We start from the raw sequence: 20901 nt of genomic DNA on the forward strand, positions 1-20901 counted from the left end.
GGATTTGGTGTCTTCTAAAATGGATTTTGACCTGAATATTGGCAAAAGGTGATTTTTACATCACATCCTGTTTACACCTGCACTATACTGTTCATGTATAAAGCTTCAAGGGTGAACTTAAAGTGCAACTAAATCCCAACCTAAAGAAGTTGGACGAGATGAGGTAATCAAGCATCTGCCAGCTCAAACACTCTTTGACAAACTGTACCTCAAACGTCTGTTACTCTCTTTGTCTTTCATAAACACACACACACACACACACACACACACACACACACACAGATTACTCTGTTCCTGCTGCACCTGGTGACCCTGCTTGTGTAATTACACACACACACACACACATGCACACACAAACATATATTCAGGTCAGTTTTGTTTCTCGTCAAGCCCAGAAACGTCCAAAAATGCAGGAAAAACTGGATTTGAGCATACACCCCTCACTGCCCACCCCCTTCCTAAACCACTCATGATGCTGCTGGGGTCAGAGGTGTTACCTAGATAGCATGCATAGTAAGGCTAGGAGGTAGAGTTCCTTCCTGTGACTGGTGAAAATGCTTTCATGTCTTGATTCCCTGCAGGCCTGAAGGCAGGTGAACTGCAGCTTCTAACCGCCTCGACCAGAGTCTCCACATACAACAAATGCTTACTGTCTATCCCATATTACTCTTTATGTTTTTAATGATCCTTACTTAGATGGGGGAACATTAGGGTTAGGATGTGATTCAATATCAAAATTAGTTCAACCATAAATTACATGAATGAATACCAAAGATAAATAAAAAAATAGATCGCCCATCTGCTTCAGTGTTAACAAGACCTATGTGGGGAAAAAAAGAAAATGAAGAATAAGTGAACCAAATTCAGGAATGGATTTAACAAACTAGTTTAAGATGTAGCCTACAAGTGTAAAAAATATAAGGCAACAGACGTAAAACACACATATAGTAAAAACACCATCATTAAAAAGATAAACACAAATATCGGCCTGTTATAGGTAGCCTATGTTCTAGTAATTTCCTCTCAGTGTTACTGGGGGCTGATTATCTCCTGCCCCGCTCAGCCCGGTGTGATGTGTATGAGTGATGCGGCAGAAAACGGGCCAGGACAAAGCCGGTTAACCAGTGGGGAGAGGGAGAGGGGCCCGGGGGCTACTGGTGCCGGGGTCGTGAGATCAGAGCTGGTTTTGGAGGTGTGGGAGTGTCTGCTCGGCCCTCTGACCTTTGTCACTAAGGCTTCCTATAATCCCGTCCTCAAAGACCATACGGACATAATAGAGAGCCCATGAATAGAGTTAAATGGTGACCATTAGGCGAATCTGTGTCGCTATTCTTCTTGTTTGTTTAGTCCCGATCAGTCTCACGTTTTCAGTGTAATCAGGCGTGTGATGGAGGGACTGCTGGAGACGCCTGAAGAGGCCTGCAGTGAACACCACAGGACAACAGTTTATTGGAGATGGATATCCACCTAAATTTAATGAAGGACACAACACAAGAGGACAGAGAAGAGGGACGAGGAGGATGGTAATTGGGTGTCCACTTCAGATTATATGAGTCCCGAACAGAGTTCACAAGTGAGGAGGTCAAAGCACCCCTTCTGAAAACTGTTGGTCAATATAGATAGGCACAGCTGAACAAGTCCCTATGAATAGTCTATTACACTGGCATTATGCAAAAGGAATTTAGTGCACTGACAATCAATTTTCTGGTAACAATTAAAAAAAAAAAAATCAATTATATGAGATTATTTTATTTCAAGGTAATTTTAAGAGTTGTAAATTAGTTATAAAGAAAAAGAAATGTACAAGAAAGAAAGTTTTTGGTTATAACATGATAAAATAATAATGTTGGAATATCTTTGTTTGTTTCAGAAGTCATTCTTGATTTCTTTTTTCAGGATACCACATAAAGAACCCTTTACAAAGTGTTTAGAAGTTGTTACTAATGCTTTATCAATGGTTAATAGATCAGATCTAAACCTTTAATCAGAACGTTTGGGTTGCCAGCTTATAAAATGTATCTGGCTGTTGAGTCATGAATCAAGTCTCTTTCTAATAAGCTGTTCACAAGTTATTAATAAATGGTTTTCACAAAAAAGTCTTTAATCATTAATAAGATAAGACATGAATTTGGGACCTTCTCCAGCCAATCAGAGGTTTTTTGGAGTAGTTTCATTAACTAAAGAGCTGAAAAAAGACAAAGCAAGTGTTCTGCTGGTGAAGGACAAATCTTTAATGGCTTATAACTGATCAATGAGGCACTTGTAAATGATTTATTAACACTGATACAAGCCTTGTATCAGTCTAGCAAATAAACATTATTATGAAACTGGATATTGTTCTATCCATTGTAGTACTATTAATACACTACTGAACTTTATAATACATGTGGTATATGCATCTTTATAACGGGGTCAACCCTATGGTCCCACAGCCCTATGTTCCCACTTTTCTAAGATTTTTCTTAAAATCTGGCCCTATGTTTGGGTTAAAACGCAGGGTTAGGGTTAAGGTTAGAGTTAGGGTTACATTCCAAAAACAAATCTTAGAAATGTGGGAACTGTGGGAACATAGGGCCTAATTTTGAAAATAATCTTAGAAATGTGGGAACATAGGGCTGTGGGAACGTAGGCACGCTCCCTTTATAACATAGAGCCCTGTTCTTTACTGCCTTATGTTTCAATCAATGATGTTCAATCATCTTTTAGGAGATTAGAAACAAAAATAGGCCTATACATTCCATAACTGAAAGCAACCTTCTGTAGATGAGTGTTTTAATGTTTTTATCAGCTCCTCTTTTGCCTCATTTTAAAAATGGTTGGATAGTAAGAAGATGAGGTATTTTAATGAGTAAACTCAAATCTGAAGCTATAAATTGGATTAGATAAATCATTTAACATACACATGTAACGCATACATTATAAGCACAGACAATTAGAGGTTTGTGTCAGTTGCTGAAAACTTTATATTAAAGCCCATCATCAGGCATCCTCTATAACTGACAAATAACACTGAGCATTGCAATCCATTCTGCCATGAACCTCCTACATTGATAATTAAAGTAATTATTTGTTATGTGCTTCGTCTCTACATCTTGTAGTTAAACAGAGCTGGAGTTTTTTTCAAAGATGCCTTTCTCTTCACCGGCTTATTTATTATCATCATCACCACAATTTACAGTAAACCCTTCGACGTGGTGGTTTGTGGTCTGGTGCCTTTATGTGGAGTAGACTGACACCTAGCGTTTCCTCTGACCTACTGTAGGCCTGTATCAGCAGCCTCCCATTCAACACAACAGTATCCAATACAAAATGAAATGAAATAAATAAATATGTATGTAAATCTGCTCTATAAATCAATCTGTTGGTTAATATAAGTTTCCTTAAAAGAAAATAGATGTTGGCTATTTATGATACTGTGTCTAAAACGTACTTTTCTTGTAGTGGCGGGGACATGGTACTATGAACTCCTGGATCTTATGGCCTGTTAGAAGAGTGTCTCTCTGCCCGCTCAGAATGATCATTTGGATAATAAATTAGGGGGATCAAAGAGACTCCTGACACGGTGTCATTACTCCGACTCCAGCTCGCCGCGGCCCCCGGCGTTCTGCATACCTTTCCGGGCTAGGTTCCATATGGCCCTCGCCGGCTGCGGTGGGTGTGCGCTGTTAACTGTATTTAAGCACTGGCTGCTCAGTGCTCCCACATTTTGCGGATAAAGAGTTTAGATTGCAGATTCACTGGCAGCATGGCGACCGACAAGGAGGCACGTCTGGGCTCCATCGAGAACCCGATCAAGTTTAGGGATCAGGACTTCCAGGCTCTCCTAGAAAAGTGTCTGAAGTCCGGACAGCTGTTTGCTGATCCAACCTTTCTACCTGAGCAGAAGTCCATCGGTTTGCCAGAAGATCCTAACCCCAAAAAGGCGATCAAGTGGCAGCGACCCAAGGTAGACTAAATTGTGCATGCGTGTAGTCTATCGCGCCAGTTGTACTGTAGGGCGTTGTACTGTAGGGCGTTTTTGGTCTCAAATTGACACAACATTTTAGTTTGTAAAATAATCAATAATCATGTCATGTTTTCTTCCTTTACAGCCAAAACATGAGAAATACATATTTGAGAATATGCTGCCAACATTTGGATTATATTCTGCAGGCATACCAGATTAATATAATGGGGAAGTTGTCTTCATGTAGCCTACATCTTTTGGCCACTTGTAGTGGTTTTAAGAGATGCCTAAACAATAACATGTTAAATGTAATTGCAAGTATCTTCTTGGCATTGCTTCTTCACAGGACTTTATCAACAGTGTTGCAGAGTTGTAGACAGATGTTCAGCTGACAGTGATCCAGGTGTGGCTCAAGTCTGAGGAATTTATTACCAGGAGCAGTTTCCTTAAGAGAGTAACTGAAGAAAAAGCATTTTTAAAGTCTCCAAGCTAAAATGTATAATTTTGAAAGGTAAAATGGGACAGCCATATGTATTGTTAAGTCAGAGATTATAGATTAAATATAGAATTATAAATTGATAGAATAACCGGCAAAATGTGTAAACTATATGATGAAATAGAAAAGTGTGGATACAAAGGGGGTACTATGGGGCAACTAATGGTATTTTTTTTTAAATATTGATTCATCTGCTGATGTCTTTCTTGGTAAATTGTTTGGTCAATAAAATGCCAGAAAATAGAAATCATCCCATTTTCTCAAATGTCAAAAATTATCTTGTTTTGTCCGATATTCAGTTCACTATCATTGATGACTAAAGAAAACAAGCAAAATTCACACTTGAGAAGCTGGAACTAGTGATATTTTTGGCATTTTTGTTTGAAAAGGATTTTAAATATTATTCAAAATTATCAAAATTGTTGCTGATTTACTTCATGTGTGATTGACTAATTCGTTAATCGTATAACCTTTTCTTCAAATGTCCTGTCTTATTGTATACTTAAGATGTTTGTGTGGTTATACCATCTTGTGCTTACATTGTCCTCCTCTTATTCCGTCTCTGAAGGAAATCTCTAAGAACGCTGTGTTTGTGGAGGACACGATTGGAACCACTGATATCTGTCAGGGCCAACTGGGTGAGTACACCTCAGGAAAACTTCAATTTCTATCCACATTCAAATCTGCTTTTCCTGCCCACTGCTCATCTATCCTTCAGGAGGAATGAGAAACTGGGATATGTCATGCTGAATTATTTTAGACTGGCATTGCACAACATCCTGGAAAAAGTTAAATCAACAAAAGCTGAAACACTCCTGCAAGTAGTTCAGTTTGTTCCTATTTATTTGATTGCTGTAAAATGCAGTGACTTTAGAACATGATGTCTGCACCACAGCCCCAGGGACTCTGTGTTCCCTACACTCCAAATCTGCAGGAGGTCCAGACCCCGTCATAACCCAGTCTTTAATAGCCCACAGATTCTGCTTAAATATTTGTTGTTCGGTGTGTTTCTCATTTGTGGTGAACTAAGAGATTGCTCAACAGCTAACTTTCCTTCCTCCTCTGAGATTTCTAAATCGGTTTATGTCACCAGTTGCGTGCAGATATGTCGATGGCCCAGATCAGTACCAGCCTCCTCCATCTTCTTTCATGTCTGAGTTTTACGTTCAAACTGTATGTGTTTTTCTGCAACATCTGGAACAGATGTTTGCTGTGGCGGAGGAATGTGGCCTGTTACTCACTGGAGACCAGTGCTTTCTTGGCTCTTAAAAAAAAAAATATAGCCGCTTCTTTTTGTTTATCAGGTAACTGTTGGCTGCTGGCTGCCCTGTCCTGTCTCACCATGCACCCCCAACTCTTTGTGAAGGTGGTTCCAGCCAACCAAAGCCTGTCCGAGCCTTATGCAGGGATCTTCCATTTTATGGTGAGTATCATGTATGACACCTTTTTTGCTAATGAGAAAAGTTGCTAATTAGACCCCCAATCAAGCCAGCTCAGACCAACACCTTGTTTGCTGCTGAACAACAACAACAAAAGCACACACACAAAAACATTTTTTCCTCGTATGCTAATACTTTAATGTACCATACATGCCTTATATCTCAATGTCACCTCTCGCCTCATGTTGCCCGGGCATGTGGCTTGATATTCTTTAGGAAAGCAAATACTTATGATAAGCTGTAATTATGTTGAGGTTAACCATTTATTACAACTACAATATGCTTTTTAGTTTGGCGGTGTGGTTCTACTTATTTGATGCTCCAGAAAAATATCTAATCTTGTGGTAATATGTAACTTTGTTGGGGAATATGAAATAGACAATATCAACCTACATAATATGGGCCTTAAAATGGCCTTAAAATGAGATCAACATTGACAGCATAACCAGAGATACCTATTTGTTTTTATTCCATGCATTCTTCTTCCTTGTCAAAACCTGGTGCCTATATTACCCACAATGCAACTCTTCCACCAACAATTCAGTTCTCTAAAATCTGTGGAGTTACTCATAAGGTGGGTTCCTGCTTAATTACCTTAGATTGAGGCCCTGTCTAAAGAGGGTCACTGTGTCAAAAGCTTGTTTCATGACATGTATTATTTAAGATGATATTCAAGTTACATGTTCCATATTCCTACATTAATTTATGTTTAATCAAATAAACCACACGTCAAACCTGGGGCCAGCAAGTATTCAAAAAATACTGTACACATAGAGGGAGTTAATCCATTGATAGTTCTTGAGATAGGTCACTGTCATATATCATTTAACATTATATTGATCATGCAACTAAAACAAATTTTTGTGTCTGACTGAACCATGAGGCTTAATGAGTGTCCATCACTGTCCATATATGACAAACTTTGGGTTGTGTATGTGTGTGTATGTGTGTGTTAAATACTGAAGCACATTATAGACATACCGTATTCAATTATATGCCTAATTCACACATGATCATTGTATGTCACTTGTAAAAAGACTCATTCTCTGTCTTTAAAGTAATTCATATGTTTAAGACTTTATCTATTTTTAATATGTGGGTGTATTTGCTTTAGCTGTTGCACTGTCACCGTTCTGGCATTTATTCAATGGGTCAAACAGGTATCAACTCATCCTGCAGTCATCACTGCATGTCTCACACCTTAAAAGAGACAAACATAAAACCTCTTTATCACTTTATTAAAAGTGGTGATTCTAATCTAGAGAGTTTATCATTCACACGCTCTGACCTGTACAGACCAATAAAATATCACCTTATTGTACGTACAAGGCAATCACACGCGTTAGATATAGATAATTTTTTAGCGGCTTCTGCTCTGTGATTATTTTGACCCGGAGTGTTGGACCTTTAGAGACTCTTAGGAAGAATGTGACATGACCTAACAAGCAGGACGCAAGGCCCGGGAACTCATTTCACCCTGTCAGCGAGATGGGAGAGCAGTCCAGACATGCAGGTATTGACTACCCCTGAGACACACACACATACACAAACACACACACACACACACACACACACACACACACACACACACACAGCTGCAGCTATGAAAGGCCAGTGCAGGCCTGCTCTCGACCGCTGTTGTGTACACACAGTTAGCAGTACAGTACACACCCCTAGTCATGACCAGTAACTGCCTCGGGAGGTGGTTTAATTTTATTTAGTCAGACAAGAGAACAGTGTTTAACTTGTGCTTTTATAGATCACAGGGTTTAAAATCTTTCATTGTTTTTTTTTTCTCTCTCTAAACATAGTCTAGTCTTTTCTACAGTAGTACAAAATTGTGTGGTTTAATAACACAAATTGATGTGTAAAGTGATTTACATTATAAGACATAAAAAGGTTATCAGTAAAATGTGCCAAACATTGGGTTAGCATTCCTACAGAAGCTCAGTATTCATGTTAAATAATGTTTTGACCAATCAATACGCCCTAAAGAAATTAAACATAGAAATAAAAGTAACACAAGGGAATATTAAAACTCAAATATAAATAGGATTTTAAAAGAATGAAATGAAATACAAGATTAAAAAAAGTTTAAAATGAAATAAACTGAGGAATAAAAACATACAATACCAGTCACACCAGACCAAGTAAGGGTGTAGCAACAAAGTTGAGGGTATAACCTCAGAGTGTACTGAATTGAGCGACTGCGTTGTATTGCCTCTAAATTCAACTTTTATTTTTTAAGAGGAACAATGTGTTCTTCCTTTAAAAGTTACATAATCTTGCTTTAAAGAGGCTATAATCAATAGTTTTACAATAACATGACTACTTCCGCTCATAGTGATGAACCCACAGACTGAGCTCTATGGAGCTTAATAGCATGTTTCCGCACATTGTTTGGGCTTTTCTGGCCCACAACTTTATTGTTTGTCATTTTCGGGTGTTTTCAGCAACAACAAAAAAGCAACCTGCTCAGCACCAAAAAGCAGGAAGACACAGTTAGCGACTAGCTGGTGAACATAGTTGAGCATTTAGCAGCAAAAGAGCCACAAATTTCCAACAGGAGTTGGTTGAGACCAAAAACAGAGCTAAAAGAAAGTGAATATTGGACTTAATCAGGTGGATAGAAACACAACTTCACTCCACAAGTTCAGGTGGTTTGTCCCTTTACACTCTGCCTTCCTCCTCATTAACTTTCCTCCTGATTCATTACATCCATGTCTGCTCTATTCTCACCATCCCTCTCGCTGTGTGTCCCTGTGCAGTTCTGGCAGTATGGTGAGTGGGTGGAGGTGGTTGTGGATGACAGGCTGCCAGTATGCGAAGGCCGTCTGCTCTTCAGCTACTCTCGCACCCGCAACGAGTATTGGAGCGCCCTGGTGGAGAAGGCCTATGCCAAGTCAGTTGCCACTACCAAGCATATGTTTCTGGGTTGTAATGTCTTAGATCGCCCACACTTGAGTTTGCGCGTGTGTGTCGCTACAATGAGTTCACAAAGAAATACACTTTCTCACCTCATTGTGTGTAGGTTAATTGGATGCTACGGAAGCTTGAAGGGGGGCAACATTTCAGAGGGGATGGAGGATTTCACAGGAGGCATCGCACGCTCGCTGAAGGTCACATCTCGTACCCCTCGTGTCCTCTGGAGGTCTCTGACAGCCGCCCTGTCTCGAGGCAGCCTGCTCAGCTGCTTCATCAAGGTACGTACACAGCTCCAAAAAGTTCACACTAGACAGGTGGATGCTTGCTTTAGATCCATTTGAGTTCCTATCTTTGTCTACACAGGCCTGCAGCACCCTTGAGATTGGTAAAGTGACAGAAAAGGGGCTGATAAAGGGCCACGCTTACGCCATCACCACCACCGACAAGGCCAGTATGACACAGAGACACACTGCAGCACTGAGCTGCTGCCATTACTTATTGTTGCATCATCAATATGTTGTTTTGTGTGTTCTCGGTTTCTGCAATGATAGAGTTTCTCCACAAAGACCATTCTATAATCTAAAGCCATTTCCTGTCATTTTATCTCATGTCATTTTTATTATAATCTAATCTAATGTAATCTCATTTAAATAATCCCATCACATCAAATCGTATTTACAGTAATTAATCTAATATAATATCACTGAAATCAAACTTCTCAAAATCTAATGTTATCTCATGTCAATCTGACCTGACCTAATCTAATCATATTTTAATGTGTCTCACCTTTATTTAAAGGTGCAATATGTAATATTGTATGTAATGCTGGCAGCTAGCGGTTAAAATAGTTACTGCACTACCAATTCAAAATAATGGAGAGTCGTTTCCCCCGCCCCCTCCTGCCCAAACTCAAAGTTCACGGGGGTTGCCAGGCTGAGACCGCAGCATTCACAACAATGTAGCTGGACGCTTTTCTCACATAGCCAGACATTACTCCACAGCACAGCGGAGTAGCTAACGTTAGATGCTAGTCTCACGTAGCCAGACATTACTCCACAGCACAGCGGAGTAGCTAACGGTAGATGCTAGTCTCACGTAGCCAGACATTACTCCACAGCACAGCGGAGTAGCTAACGTTAGATGCTAGTCTCACGTAGCCAGACATTACTCCACAGCACAGCGGAGTAGCTAACGGTAGATGCTAGTCTCACGTAGCCAGACATTACTCCACAGCACAGCGGAGTAGCTAACGTTAGATGCTGGCTATATTGACAGTCATAAAAGCCAGTGCTCACGCGGAGCTCTGTAACCAACTGACAGACACACTTTTTCGGCTTAAAATGACAGTATGAACCGCTAAAAACACAACTACCTCACTGTCCTCTCCACACGCCAGTCAGGCACACTTCCTCTGCTTAGAATTACAATACGAAACGCTATAAATACCACTACCTTGCCGACGGAACACACTTCATTGGCTTAGAATTACGGCAACAATCGCTAAACACACTGCAAACTCACAGTCCTCTCTTTCCGATTTACAGCCCCCCTCTCGTGGCTTAAAATAACTCACCGTTGTCGGCTCCAGCCGCTGAACTACACGTTGTAAACAGCCATGGGCTGCTTGCCTGGTCCTCCCGGTAACGTTAGCAGTTAGCAGGGTTAGCATGGCGGCGTTAGCCAGGACCAGTCGGGATCACTTTACTGGCTGTGTCTCAATTGTTTTTGCGAGTAACCAACTCGGGTACTCTAGCTATATAATTCAATGTGAGTACACAAATGTTGAAATGACAAAAAATGTCCGTTGTTACGTCTCTGGTCACGCAACTGTTAGAAACATGCTGTTTTCTTTTTTTATGTCATGTAGAATCTATCTCCGTTGATCCTGTTTGTTTGTGTGCTGCTTTCATGGCTGTACTACCGTTACAGCTGTAGCGCGCTGGGTTTACATTTTTACAGGTATATCTGGCAACCCGGCCTGCCTGTCAAACTGGGCCGTTGATAACAACACACAGATCAAAACATAAACATAAATTCTGTCACGGAATGTAAATTTCAAAAAGAAAAAATACTGACATTAGCATTGTTGTCAGAAAAGATAGTATTTCAGTTTAACATGTTTCCTTAATATCTGATGAGGCATTGGTGTAATTTTTGGATTTATTACAGTACAAATATTACATATTGGACCTTTAATAATCAAATAGCATATTGTGTATTTTCATCTCATCTCATATCATTCCATCCCACCATAATTTTTTATAATCTATGGGGCAAAATATATCTCAGCACAAGGTCCATTCGTAACTGTTCTGATGCTTTTGATCAGTCAACTGTTTATTTTTTGAGCTCCTTAAAGACTGCTCATCCATGTTGGCTCAAAAATTGTGAGTGACAACTCATTCTTGACCTTAAAAACAAAAGAAAATGTGATGCGATCGAAAGCTCCAGAACAACAACTAATGGACCTTGTGGTGAGATTGTTTGGCCAACTGCTGTCTCATCTCATCTCTAAGTACAAATTAAAACACAGAGATAAAACTCAAAACTGACAAAACAATCTATAAGACTTTACTCTTGTGTGAATGTCTTCTCTCTTCACGTTTCAGGTGATGAAAGTGTCAGATGAGGTTTTGTTGTTGAAGCTGAGGAACCCCTGGGGTTTTGTTGAATATCGTGGACCCTGGAGTGACAAGTGAGGAAGCGTCCTGTTTGTGCACGTTGTATGAGAGAGAGAGAGAGAGAGAGAGAGAGAGAGAGGAGAGAGAGAGAGAGAGGGAGGGAGAGCACTCACTCAGTTTCTCCTTGTATATGTGTGTGTGACTGCAGGGGTAAAGAGTGGGATGACGTGGTCAAAGCAGAGAAGGAAAGGATTCAGCTGCAACAGAACGAAGATGGAGAGTTCTGGTACGTGGCACACACTACTGGGAAAACACAAACTACACTTCGGAACAAGTATTCAGATCCTTTACTTAAGTCAAAGTACTAATACGACACTGAAAATACTCTACTACAAGTTTTAAGCCCTGCAATCAGAAACCTTACTTAAGTAAAAAAATATATAGGTATGATCAGCTAAATAAAGTCTCAAAAGTAAAAGTACTCATTCTGCAGGACAGTTGTCCCTGTCAGTGTTTTACTATTATATACAGTGGTGGAAGTACATTAACTCTATTATTATACTTAAGTACAAGATCTGAGTACTTCTTCCACCACTGATTATCATTATTACATATGTTTTTAGATTAATATTACTGCTACATTGATGTGTATGTTGCATTTTACTGCCGTAGATGTGCTCACTTTAACTTCTGTTGGGTATTTTGATCTACAGTAATGCATCATATTCTATATACTCCATATATATTATATATTACTCCACAGCACTGTGGAGATACAGTAGGTCTGGCAATGCGAGACTATATTCTATAAAATCATCATATGTTTGTAGCGTCGCTGTCCTGTGAGAACCACGGATCTCCAACAAGTTAACTTTTCATGAGCTCAGAAAAAAAGCCCTGTTTTCAGCTTTGTGATGATGCATTATCCAGCTGATCCAAGAGGGTTTTTAAAGACTGTCTTTAGCTTTAGAAGTAAGAGTATTTTCTCAACCCATAAAAGAACACTTCATCCTTCAGTTTATCAGAAATAAATTACCACATTTAGAGATACAGTACATGGTTTTAATTGGACAGGAAGGGGAAGAAATAATTGTAATCTGAACAGCAACTAAACCTGTCAGACAAATGTAGTGGAGTAAAAAGTACAATATTTGCCTCTGAGATGTAGTGGTGTGGAAGTATAAAGTTGCATCAAATGGAAACGCTGCCTCTCTATTAGGATCAGTACTGAGGACTTCTGCAGCCTGTTTGACGTTGTGGAGCTCTGCAGTGTGAATCCTGACAATCTTGAAGAGGAAAACCCACCTGCCTCTACCTGGACCATCAGTGAACATCGAGGATTCTGGTTACAGGGAAGCTCTGCTGGTGGTAGCCGCAAATACAACCGTATGTTTATGAATTTATATTTACACAAAAATGCATTCAAGCTCTACCTGGATCATTTAAAGTGATCATACTTTTTCTTTTCTCCTCAGGATCGTTCTGGAAGAATCCTCAGTTCCAGTTGGTTCTAACAGAGGGGGACCACTCAGGACAGGTCTATGAGGGGGGTAGTAATGAGAATTATGATGAGGCTGATGGTGAGGATGATAATGAGGAAGATGAAGATGACATGCTGATCCCAGAGGACAAGAAGAAAGCAGAGAAACCGAAGCAGAAAGGCAGACAGTGCACCGTGCTGGTGGAGCTGCTGCAGAAGAACCGCAGGAAGGATATAGTCAACTTCCTCCAAATAGCTTTCCATATTTACGAGGTCACATCTACTTTATTTTTGAGTTCTGGATTTATTAAATATTTTGAGTCTCTGCACTTTTATTCTGTTTCTGAATAAACTCACACCCATGTTTGTGTTTCTTCTTTTTTTGCAGGTTTCTCCTCAGGTGAGAATTCAATGATGGATAGATACATAATCATTCATTATCTGCTTAAATTAATATCAGAACAAATTTTATATTCTTAATTCTTGAGATAGGTCACTGTCATATATCATTTAACATTATATTGATCATGCAACTAAAACAAATTTTTGTGTCTGACTGAACCATGAGGCTTAATGAGTGTCCATCACTGTCCATATATGACAAACTTTGGGTTGTGTATGTGTGTGTATGTGTGTGTTAAATACTGAAGCACATTATAGACATACCGTATTCAATTATATGCCTAATTCACACATGATCATTGTATGTCACTTGTAAAAAGATTCATTCTCTGTCTTTAAAGTAATTCATATGTTTAAGACTTTATCTATTTTTAATATGTGGGTGTATTTGCTTTAGCTGTTGCACTGTCACCGTTCTGGCATTTATTCAATGGGTCAAACAGGTATCAACTCATCCTGCAGTCATCACTGCATGTCTCACACCTTAAAAGAGACAAACATAAAACCTCTTTATCACTTTATTAAAAGTGGTGATTCTAATCTAGAGAGTTTATCATTCACACGCTCTGACCTGTACAGACCAATAAAATATCACCTTATTGTACGTACAAGGCAATCACACGCGTTAGATATAGATAATTTTTTTTTAATTTAATGTTCTTATTCTTAAGTAAAGTAGATTTGATCATTTATATCTTTCTTTATACAGCTCCAGGGTGCGTGTCTGACTCGCAACTTCTTCATGACTACTCGCCCTGTGGGTCGCTCTGGGAAATATAGGGCTCAGAGGTAAAAGACCATCATGAGAAATAATGACAGCTTATTAGTAATTATTTAATAATCTGTTCATAAAAGCAGAACATTTGATGCTGGTGCCTTTACTTGGTACCTTTAGGGACTGTAGACCAGAGTAAAATGTCTTATATTCATTGCTAACTGTGCGCTGAATCGAGTGTAATCCCTTCGTATTTGTACCTCAACTTAACAAATCTGCTTCTGCACTGAAACAAGTAATACTTTTCCAACTAAATGCAAAGACGGAAGAAGAGATTGATGAGTTTTTTAGTCCGAGAAACCTTGAAATCTGTGTACAATTTGAGCATAACTCAAATGATCTGTAATCACTATTTTTATTTTGCAAATACAAATTCCCTTTATCAGCCAGAAAAGAACATTCATTTGGCCAGGGCTGCCAAAAAAAGAAAAGACATTCAGATAAAACAACAGAGAACATATTTAACAGTAAGTGCACATGGCTCTGATGTTAGCGGCTAGAAGCTCATTAACTTTGTGCCACAGGGGTGTGTGGAAGAAGCTGCTGCTGGACCCGGGGAACTACATCATCGTGGCGTCCACCTATCAACCCAACCAGCCTGGAGAATTCTTTGTCCGCATTTTCTCCAAGACTGGAAACACTCTGGGGTAAGATGGAGAGGAATTAGCTTTTAGGCCCTAAAACATGGGGACAAAAATCAACAGAAGATTAACTAAATGCCATTTCTTCACTCCTTTACCATAAAAATAGCCTGGTGTCAAAAAAACAGCTCCCTTTACCAGCCAGCTTGTGTAAAGGTTACATGCGTCTTACTGTGAAATCATAGCCCAACAACACTTCCAGAGGGCTCTCTGAATCCCCTCCTGCCTCTCCCACTCTCAAAGACATAGTTACCCACACTACCCTCTACCTACACTCAAACTTACATTATACTACTGTGTAATTTAGAAAATTGTAATTAGTCTCAATAGGCTTATAAAAGCACCTCTTCTGGCTTCTCTTAGCAACAACAGCCAATTACTGAGATTAGTGTAGTAGTACTCTGACTATAATAATCAGATTTATTTCCCAGTGATCAAGATTATTGTAATTAGTTTTTTACTAAATTATTTTACAGTGGTGGGAAGTAACTAAGATGTATTTAAGTACTGTACTTAAGTACAATTTTGAGGTACTTGAGTCTTTTCCAATTTGGCATAGGACTTTATACTTACACACCACTTAATTTCAGTGAATTTCATTTTTACTGCACTACATTTAATTAACAGTTATAGTTACTTTGATTGTAAATACAAAACACATGACCAACCTTTTAAATATGATGCATTGTTATAAATTAAAATCCCTACATAACCACACTGGTATTTTCAGTTATGTGGCTGAATGGACCTGCTCAGGTAGGAGTTAAAATAAGGCCACCTATAAGAATGATAAAGTTGTAACTATCCTGCAACAAACTTTAAAGGAGAACCCCCTGAAGTCCTGCAACAATATTATCTTGTGCGTATAAAATCATCAGGACCTTTGGGGCCTCCATAATGTAACACTCTAAATAAGGCAATTATTCATAATAAGTCAATTTGCGTACTTTACTTATGTTACGTTTTGCTGATGAGTATTTTTACACTGTGGTATTGCTACTTTTACTTAAGTAAAGGATCTAAGAGCAAATCTGAGAATATTTCTGAGTGTGTAAGGTTATAGTGTGTAAGTATAATCTGGCGTGGTCTTTGTGTTCCAGGACTCAGGACTTTACCTGCTCCTCTGGCTTCCTCCAGGTGAGTTTAGTGGTCTCGTCCACATACTGTACATCAGCCAACAGCAGCTAACCAAAAGAATAAAGTCTGTTTATGTTTTTTTGGTGTGTTTGTGCCACTGAACAGCTTATGGCAACTCCCGTCTCCCCGGAGGATCAAGCGACAGTTCACAAAACCTTTGATGAAGAGGCTAGCCAAGTAAGAACTCATCTCTATTGTACATTCATTTATTTAATAAAAGTGTAAATTGAGGGCCTTTGGTTATCTCGTGTGTTCTTTCTCCCCCGGCAGGATGACAGACTGAATGCCAAGAAGATCATGAAGCTGTTCAACACAGGTTAAAATCTTTACTATATCCAGTTGTTAATGTTTTAGCTGCATCTGAAAATGACACAGAGCTTCACCACAAGCGATATGTGACTATATTATATCTGTAATGACCACTAGATGGGAGCAAAGTAGTGACATGTTTCCTCAAAAGTTGGCCCAGTGGAGCCACAGAGGTCACCAGTCTAGACAGAGGCTCATAGCTGCAGTCAGATAGAGTACATTGAGTAATAAAAGTGACTACACTTGTCCTCACCTTCACCTTTCCTCATCTTAATCCAATTTAAACCTGTATTATCTTTCTCTGCATCAATCTATGTCTTTCTTCCCCTAATCACAGCTCTTGACAAAAATTACCATCTGCCACTGGAGACATGCAGACAACTCATCTTTGGACAGGCTGTATCCTTTTGGTCCAAAGTATATTCAATAATATAACTCACACTCTAGTCTGCTTGTAGATCAATACAATCTTTGTTAGACTTTGACTACAGTACAGGCCAAAAGTTTGGACACACCTTCTCATTCAATGCGTTTTCTTTATTATCATGACTATTTACATTGTAGATTCTCACTGACGGCATCAAAACTATGAATGAACACATATGGAATTATGTACTTAACAAAAAAGTGTGAAATAACTGAAAACATGTCTTATATTTTAGATTCCTCAAAGTAGCCACCCTTTGCTTTTTTGATAGCACTGCAAACCCTTGGTGTTCTCTCAATGAGCTTCATGAGGTAGTCACCTGAAATGGTTTTCACTTCACAGGTGTGCCTTGTCAGGGTTAATTAGTGGAATAGTTTCCCTTATTAATGGGGTTGGGACCATCACTTGTGTTGTGCAGAAGTCAGGTTGATACACAGCCAACAGCCCTATTGGACAACTGTTAGAATGCATATTATGGCAAGAACCAATCAGCTAAGTAAAGAGAAACGAGTGGCCATCATTACTTTAACAAATGAATGTCAATCAGTCCGGAAAATTGCGAAAACTTTGTATGTGTCCCCAAGTGCAGTTGCAAAAACCATCAAGCACTACAACGAAACTGGCTCACATGAGGACCGCCCCAGGAAAGGAAGACCAAGATTCACCTCTGCTGCTGAGGATAAGTTAATCCGAGTCATCGGCCTCAGAAATCGCAAGTTAACAGCAGCTCAGATTAGAGACCAGATGAATGCCACACAGAGTTCTAGCAGCAGACACATCTCTACAACAACTGTTAAGAGGAGACTGAATCAGGCCTTCATGGTCAAGTAGCTGCTAGGAAACCACTGCTAAGGAGAGGCAACAAGCAGAAGAGATTTGTTTGGGCCAAGAAACACAAGGAATGAACATTAGACCAGTGGAAATCTGTGCTTTGTTCTGATGAGTCCAAATTTGAAATCTTTGGTTCCAACCGCCGTGTCTTTGTGCGACGCAGAAAAGGTGAACGGATGGATTCTACATGCCTGGTTCCCACCGTGAAGCATGGAGGAGGAGGTGTGATGGGGTGGGGGTGCTTTGCTGGTGACACTGTTGGGGATTTATTCAAAATTGAAGGCATACTGAACCAGCATGGCTACCACAGCATCCTGCAGCGACATGCCATCCCATCCGGTTTGCATTTAGTTGGACCATCATTTATTTTTCAACAGGACAATGACCCCAAATACACCTCCAGGCTGTGTGAGGGCTATTTGACCAAGAAGGAGAGTGATGGAGTGCTCCGCCAGATGACCTGGCCTCCACAGTCACCGGACCTGAACCCAATCGAGATGGTTTGGGGTGAGCTGGACCGCAGAGTGAAGGCAAAAGGGCCAACAAGTGCTAAGCATCTCTGGGAACTCCAACCATTTCAGGTGACTACCTCTTGAAGCTCATCAAGAGAATGCCAAGAGTGTGCAAAGCAGTAATCAGAACAAAGGGTGGCTACTTTGAAGAAACTAGAATATAAGACATGTTTTCAGTTATTTCACACTTTTTGTTAAGTACATAATTCCATATGTGTTCATTCATAGTTTTGATGCCTTCAGTGAGAATCTACAATGTAAATAGTCATGAAAATAAAGGAAACTCATTGAATGAGAAGGTGTGTCCAAATGTTTGGCTTGTACTGTATGTACATCTGGTTTACCTAATCTTACAGAAATTACATGTTTTTCACCAGTTAATGTTAAAAACTTCATTGACCTCTGCTAGTTCCACACTTCAGCAGGGCAGATTCTTGCTGACGAAGGCGTTCGAAGCCCAGTCCTCCAGTTGAGTCATTGTGCCACCCCGCTGTTCACTTTTACTCTGCTTCCTTATAACTTTATTGCTCTGTCTTCTGTCCTGTTGAGATGTCCTTAATTCTGCTGGCAGACTAAAGGGCGCTCCAGTCTCAGCCGTAAACAAACAGAAACCCTGCTGTCTAATCTGCGCCATCTGCAGGTACAGCTGTGTGTGTGTGTGTGTGTGTGTGTGTGTGTGTGTGTGTGTGTGTTGTGTCATCATTACTTATTCTGATGCTGCGTTCTCTTTCAGTCCATCTTTATCAAGTTCGATGAGGACTCTTCTGGGACCATGAGCCCCTTTGAACTCAGTACAGCGCTGGAAGCTGTTGGTATGCTCGCACACATACACACACACACCACTATGTGCACACAGATGGTTGCTGCTGTTGCTGTTTGGTCTTCACACCTTCGTCCACTCCTCTGTTTCCCAGGGATGCAGTGTGATAGCAAGGTAATTCAGCTGCTGTCTGAGCGCTTTGCATCTGGAGAGCTTCAAATGCCCTTCCATGGCTTTGTGTCATGTGTCACCAGGATGCAAAAGCTTTTCGGTAATACACACACACACACACACACACACACACACACTCAAGTAGGATTTTGAATGAAGGACTTTTACTGGTATTGTTGTATTGGTACTTTTACTAAAGTAAAGGAGCACTTCTTCCATCACTGCATACAGAGCCATGTCACATGTGACCTAGTGACATTTTACAATTAGATTTTAGATACGAGTATTTGGACTATTACTAAATTTAATTCAGGATACTTGTCAGGATCTCAGTTTTGAAAATGAACACTAAACTTGATGCAGAATTTACTGAATGTTGAGTCTTTGATTAGACAGTGTATGCATTAATTTCCTCCCCTCTGCTCCTCAGCTCTGTATGAATCAGAGACCAGTCAAGAAGTGAAAGACAGAGGGATCAACCATGTGAGTATCTGGACAATATGCTCTGCTGTGTGATTTTTCTGACCTGAACAGGTTTTTTTTATTTTCTGAGTTTCTGCTTTCTGCTCACCTGTTGTCCCTCCACAGTGGCTGCTTCAGTTCCTGATGCTGTGAAGAGGGTCTCCACATGAGACCCAGCTGAGCCACAGCATGCTGTTGATTTTTAAACGGTTGAAAAAGGTTTAAAAGGTTCAGCTTTATTGTCATGGATTGCACCATGAAATGCAGTTAGTCGGCAATTAGAATGGAATAAAACAAATAAATATTGCATACCAATTATATGCGGATGATATCCAGCTCCTTTTTTCATTTAAACCCAATAAGGCTTTTAGGTTATCTAGTCTTCTTCAGTATCAAAATGTACGGCGTAGGGTACAGCGCAGGGTCTGTGTCTCCACGTACCTGCATACTGTACCCACAGCGTTGATTAACGCAGAAGCATAAATTGGCCTGTAACCATCTGAGGTCTAAGGGCATTTTTAGATATCTTCTTAAATTCTCCTTTTTAAATGGTTTTTGCATACAAATGATCCCCATGTGTTTCATATCAAAATGTTCAGAACAAACTCAGCTTTCTGTATCGTGACTGCCAAAATTGTCCCAGAGCAATGTATAAAGAGATAATTTGGCCCTAAAGCAGACATAGTTCTCAAATCTCTTGTGAAAACGTGCCTACACTCAATTGTTTTAGTGCCTGAAATGAGTTTACAAAAGTCTTTTCTCCTCAGAGTTAAGACAGAGGTTCTGGTTGTTGCTCACATGGTCATTTTATCTTCTTCAGCACCATCATTTAATTGTTTTGCAATACTGTTACGTTACTAAAAAATTAATAAAATTGATATCTAATGTAAAAAGTTTAAAGGTGTCCCTATTCCTTTTTGTCTTTAACAAGAACATTGTTTCAAACCCTTTACGTAGTTCACATTATTACCCTTTTTCAGTAATGATCACATAATCAACCCTTGAAATTCTGTAATAATGAAAGGGAAAATCTGTTTCTTATATAATACGTGAATTAAATGGTACACATGTAATTACACAACTGAAGGAAAAAAAATCACTGCAGGCCAACGGTTACTCATCCATGCACACATGAGCATACCCTGGGTAATAGCTGTGTGCGCACGCACAGTCAAAGTGAGCACTGCCTGCCCCACTGAGGGTGTGAGGTTTATGTCTATTCACAATCTCTATTCTTATCGCACTGACGCCACGTACAGCGTCAACACACACGCGCCCCCTCCTTCACTACGTTTCCTCAGTCCCTCCATCTATCCCTCACTCTTTCACCCCCCCCTCCTGTTCCCTCTAGTAACTGTCTGAGTCTCACAATCTGCATCCTCCTCCTCCGTGTGACACACACACACACACACACACACGGAGCAAAAGTCCTTTCTACACATGTTGCTATTAATAGCAACTTTGCTCACACATCACTTCCTGTTCATCAGTAGGTGAGTACACACAGGTTGTCCTCGGCAACCATCCATCTACATTGTGATAAAGAGAGGAGGAGAGGAAGAGCGAG

At 39.9% G+C, this 20901-nt stretch overlaps 1 protein-coding gene across 3 annotated transcripts; it reads left to right on the plus strand.

The window, feature by feature from the left end:
- Positions 1 to 3499: 3499 nt before the first annotated feature.
- capn12 (calpain 12) lies at positions 3500 to 20167 on the plus strand. 3 transcript variants are annotated; one of them, XM_028573816.1, is made up of 23 exons: positions 3878 to 3946; positions 4293 to 4349; positions 5011 to 5080; positions 5747 to 5865; positions 8650 to 8783; positions 8913 to 9084; positions 9170 to 9253; positions 11416 to 11501; positions 11636 to 11713; positions 12647 to 12813; positions 12903 to 13180; positions 13296 to 13307; positions 14019 to 14098; positions 14609 to 14731; positions 15826 to 15862; positions 15968 to 16039; positions 16133 to 16178; positions 16509 to 16570; positions 18513 to 18581; positions 18675 to 18753; positions 18856 to 18972; positions 19303 to 19355; positions 19461 to 20167. In XM_028573816.1, exons 4-23 carry the CDS (start codon positions 5785 to 5787, stop codon positions 19485 to 19487), a joined length of 1857 nt encoding a protein of 618 aa, XP_028429617.1. In that variant the 5' UTR covers positions 3878 to 3946; positions 4293 to 4349; positions 5011 to 5080; positions 5747 to 5784; the 3' UTR covers positions 19488 to 20167. The 3 variants fall into 3 exon arrangements, with proteins under 3 accessions (XP_028429616.1, XP_028429617.1, XP_028429618.1); XM_028573815.1 differs by lacking the exon at positions 4293 to 4349 and having other exon boundaries at positions 3500 to 3946; XM_028573817.1 differs by lacking the exons at positions 3878 to 3946; positions 4293 to 4349; positions 5011 to 5080; positions 5747 to 5865 and adding an exon at positions 7319 to 7394.
- Positions 20168 to 20901: the final 734 nt, after the last annotated feature.

The sequence above is a fragment of the Perca flavescens genome, chromosome 3, assembly GCF_004354835.1.
Source record: "Perca flavescens isolate YP-PL-M2 chromosome 3, PFLA_1.0, whole genome shotgun sequence".
Classification (NCBI taxonomy): domain Eukaryota; kingdom Metazoa; phylum Chordata; class Actinopteri; order Perciformes; family Percidae; genus Perca; species Perca flavescens.

Excerpts from the sequence above, each read along its gene's own strand:
- capn12 (XM_028573815.1), top strand. The coding sequence starts at position 3,746 with ATGGCGACCGACAAGGAGGCACGTCTGGGCTCCATCGAGAACCCGATC. Across the intron at positions 5,866-8,649 it reads CAGGGATCTTCCATTTTATG|TTCTGGCAGTATGGTGAGTG; the intron begins GTGAGTATCATG and ends GTCCCTGTGCAG. Across the intron at positions 9,085-9,169 it reads TGCTCAGCTGCTTCATCAAG|GCCTGCAGCACCCTTGAGAT; the intron begins GTACGTACACAG and ends TTGTCTACACAG.